Source organism: Rhagoletis pomonella, unplaced genomic scaffold, assembly GCF_013731165.1.
Source record: "Rhagoletis pomonella isolate Grant_MI unplaced genomic scaffold, Rhpom_1.0 Rhpom_scaffold_00006, whole genome shotgun sequence".
Lineage (NCBI taxonomy): Eukaryota > Metazoa > Arthropoda > Insecta > Diptera > Tephritidae > Rhagoletis > Rhagoletis pomonella.
This window is the reverse complement of record NW_023458560.1, coordinates 24,583,957-24,587,866: the sequence shown is the minus strand read 5'-3', so window position 1 is coordinate 24,587,866 and position 3,910 is coordinate 24,583,957. Positions and strand designations below refer to the sequence as shown.

The window sequence follows — 3,910 nt, the reverse complement described above, 5'->3', positions numbered from 1 at the left end:
AAAAAAAAGGGCACTTAGGAGACAAAATCGGCCATAGGGTTGTTGAGTTATTTAACCTTTTTCACTAGAGAAGTCTCCTTGAACATTTTTGTCGTTTTCGAAATATTAAACAAATCTGTTGGCAATCCGATGTCACATCAACTGACGAATAGATTGGCGAGTCATAGCAAGGCCTTTTAATTTTTGTGATCACCGCACCGTGTAGGGCGTATGTATCTCTCCCTGATGCTCTCTTTCGCTCTTTCGCTCTTGACTCACATACTCAATATTTTCCAATCGACGGCAACCACTGTCACATCAGCGATTTAGTTTGTCAACCTACCTAGCGTTGCTGTGGCTTCACATTACACAACAACAAATTCGCGCACGCAACAAGCGCACACTTCTCAACCGCAGCAAAATTTTCATATCTAGTATGTAATAAACTTTTTGTTCTACACATGCTACATATAAATGTAGCTAGCTACCTTTGTCCACTGTCCGCCACGTCCAAGTGCATATTCACGTTCAATTGCACCGAACCCAAAGCCGAGGACGCTGGTGTGGCTGCGGGCCGCTTACGAAAACTTTGCGCGCCAAAATCGGTCTTGTTGCCTTTGCTGTTACTGTTGTAATTACTACCATGCTCAACGTTGTTCAACTCCTTGTTGCTACTGTCGCTGGTTTGCCATTTACTATGACGAATTGACGGCCGCACTGTGTAGCGCGTGCGCTGTGTCGTTGTTGTCGTCATGGTGGATGTTGTGCTTGGTGCTCTTGTTGTAGTGGTACGCGGCGCGGGTGTCGTTGTCGTCCTTGTGATCGTAAACCGTACATTATTGTTAATATTGTTCGTCAAAGTCGGTACAGTCGAACCCAATTGCGGCCTTGGCGGCAAACGTTGTTTGATATCTTGAAATATATCGCTGGGAAAGTTGATGAACGAAGGTATTTGATTGTGCTGCTTAGTACCCTGCGTACTCGCTGTTGTTTGATAGAATTGGTGGAAATGAAAAGCACCACCGAACGGACCACGCGTGGTGGTCGCCTCGAAGAAGCCCGTCTGAAAGTTTGGTTTCGCGTGCTGTGCGCTAGCCGGTGTCGATTTTGTAGGCGTAGGTGTCGCAGCCGGCATAAATTGTGGACGTGGTGGCGCCATGGTCTCAGACATGGGCATATACGGTGGCATTTGCGAGGGTGGCATGATGTCATCATCGGTGTCAGTACCAAGCGGCTCGTCTTCTTCTTCGCCGTACTCATCGTAGTAGTCGGGCGCGATCGTGCTGCTAGTGGTCGTACTGAATGGTCTGCCTTGGTGTATGTTATGCGCATTGAATTTATGTGACTGATTGGGTATGCTCTTCAGGAAATCTTCGTAACCTTTCACTGGACGCTTCGTGGGTGTCACAGTTGGCCGTTGCCTATTTTCCTCGGTTGTAGCTTCGATTTGCTCGTCGTACTGTTCAACATGCTTATTAGGTTGACTAGTTTTGGTGCTGGTAGCGACTGGTTTACGACCTGGCTGTGGTGCATTCAGCTGCTTGAAATATTTGATCATATTGACCACTTGCGGACTCATATTGGCCAAGTCAGAGGACTGCAAACTTGCAACGAACTCGGGCACGTTGAACTGCAAAGTCAAAGCCGGCTTACGGGAGGACTGAGGCGTATTAGCTGTGGTTACCGTTGAGCTGGTGGGATGAGAAATCTTCAATTTCGGTGATATTGTAGACGTACGCACTTTGGTGAAGACCTGATAGGATTGCGGAAACTGTGCTGAATTGTTTGAGAAAGCGAGGCTCTGAGGATACTTCTCGAAGCTGTTGTATTTGGGAAACTTGGTAGTCGTCGTGGTCACGTGCGATGGCGTTAAATTTGACGCTGAAATTATATTGATATTCGAAGTGGATGGCGCTTGAGTCGTATACCTGGGCACCGGCGTCGAATGGTACGCGCCCTTAATTTTTTGGTTGGCCAACAAATTGTACTTGAAGTAGTTGCTCTCCGTTGTGGTGGGTATATAATTGTCAACTATGCTGTATTGCGAGACCAATTTCGAGGGATACTTCACAGTCGGCTTGTAATCGCCGCTCACCTCCTCCTGGCTACTGTGCTGGTTATTGTAGAAGCCACCCACAGTGCTGAATTGCGAAAAATGTGTGTTGGAAGTGACCTTCAGTGGCGTTTTAGTTGACTGATAGTGTGGCATTTGCGGGAGCATGGCGGCGTCCGAGTCTCCATTCTCTAAATGGAAATATTGAAAATTCTGCTGCTGCATCTTTTTGCGCTGCTCCTGGTATTCGCGCAGTGACTGCAGTATGTACGGTATCAGTTCGGGATTGTTGAAGAGATTTGGACGCCGGGCTGTTGTCGATGGCCGTAGCGTAGTTGTTGTGCGATAGTAATTAGCCGCCATCGGTCGAAAGTCATCTTCTATTAGCGGCGCTGTTGCCGGTGGCGGCGGTGGATTCAATGCCGCGGTGTAGGTGAATTTATGCTTTTGAAGGCCACCACCGCCAAAGGTTTGTGGTCGCTGCAGTTGCTGCTGCTGTGGATATACCTGATATCCAGGACTCAATTGGTTGTAGTTAGCTGAGGTGGAGGGCGGCGACAAATAGGGGTTGTACGCACCAAAGCTGATGCTCGATTGCTGTTGTTGATATGGGCCACCATCAGCATCAATGGAACGATAATGTGTGCCGGGCACATTTTGTATCTGATAGCGTGCGCGTCCACTGAAGTACTGACGCAGCTGACGTGTGCCACGCATACGCGCTTCAACGGCTGTGCTATCATTAGCAGCATCGGTGTCATAGTCCATGTCGAGGAGTGCGGCAATATTGTTAAGCGTCTCCATAATGGGATCCCCGGCTGTGTTGTGCATTTCACGGCCTTTTTCTGTGTTGAGTTCATCAATGCGCTTGCTGCTTACGGTGGTTTCAGATGAGGTCGCGCTGTCTGCTTGCTCTAATTGCTCTTGCGCGCCATCTGTTGACTTCTCTGGCTGACCACCGGCTCCCTTTAGTTCTTCCAATATTTGATCTACAATTTCCATTATCGATTCTTGCATATTTTTGTCAGTTTCCACGAATGCCTGCGCCGGCTCCACTTGTGTGTTTTGCACTGTCGTGTTTCCATTGTACAAAACTACGCCCTTTTGTTCGGTGTTCTCTTTGGCCATCGCATAACCAAGTTCTTTAGTGCTCGGAAATGGTCTCACGTCGCCCGTCGTTGTAGTTTGTATTTCGTCAGTGTTTAAGTATGTCGCGATCTTTGGTTTGTCTAACGTCCTTTGGTGTTCTTCAGTCTTCAAAATCTCACCAGTATTGTAGTGCAGCGCCCGCGTTTTGCCTAAAGTCTTTGGATTCTTATCAGTCTTTAAAATTTCACCGATGTTGTAAACGATTTTGGTGTCTTCATTATTTGGGACACTTAAGTCCCGTTTCACGCGTTTGTGCGTAGTAGTTTCATCGCTGCCCAGTTCAACGTCAGCCAAGTCGTTTTCTTTAAGTAGGGTTTCGATATAAAGATCATTGTTGTTTAAGTTGAGGTCAATGTGGTTCCGGCTATGTTTGTAACAAGTTAGCGGTATCGATTTGTAGTCGTATTCCAATTAATTTTTATTTAAGTCATTCGTTTGATAGCAGTAAACGTATTTTATTTCGTCGAGTTCAGAGTTCAGATTTGAGAGTTGAGAGTTCGTAGTGCAATAGTGAATGCAGTAATGAGTTGAGAGAATTTCATTTGCGATTATGTAAATTTGTTTTTGATTGAGTAGTTTTCGATTAATTTGAAAATAGCAATTAAAAGAAGAATAAGCATTAAATTCATATAAAAAGCGCTTTAAATTGAATGATAGATGAATACTGTACAGTACAGTTTCGGTACAGTTTAGTTCAGCTAAGAAGCAGAAGCGGCTATTCGGATGAAG

At 46.0% G+C, this 3,910-nt stretch overlaps 1 protein-coding gene across 1 annotated transcript in view; it reads right to left on the bottom strand.

Annotated features, from left to right (window-relative positions):
* Window positions 1-463: 463 nt before the first annotated feature.
* The window catches only part of LOC118741840, a 150,501-nt gene continuing 147,054 nt past the window's right edge, over window positions 464-3,910 (bottom strand). Inside the window, exon 5 of the mRNA XM_036473812.1 lies at window positions 464-3,483. Within this exon, the coding sequence (XP_036329705.1) occupies window positions 464-3,483 (3,020 nt within the window). The remainder of the gene's footprint in view (window positions 3,484-3,910) is intronic.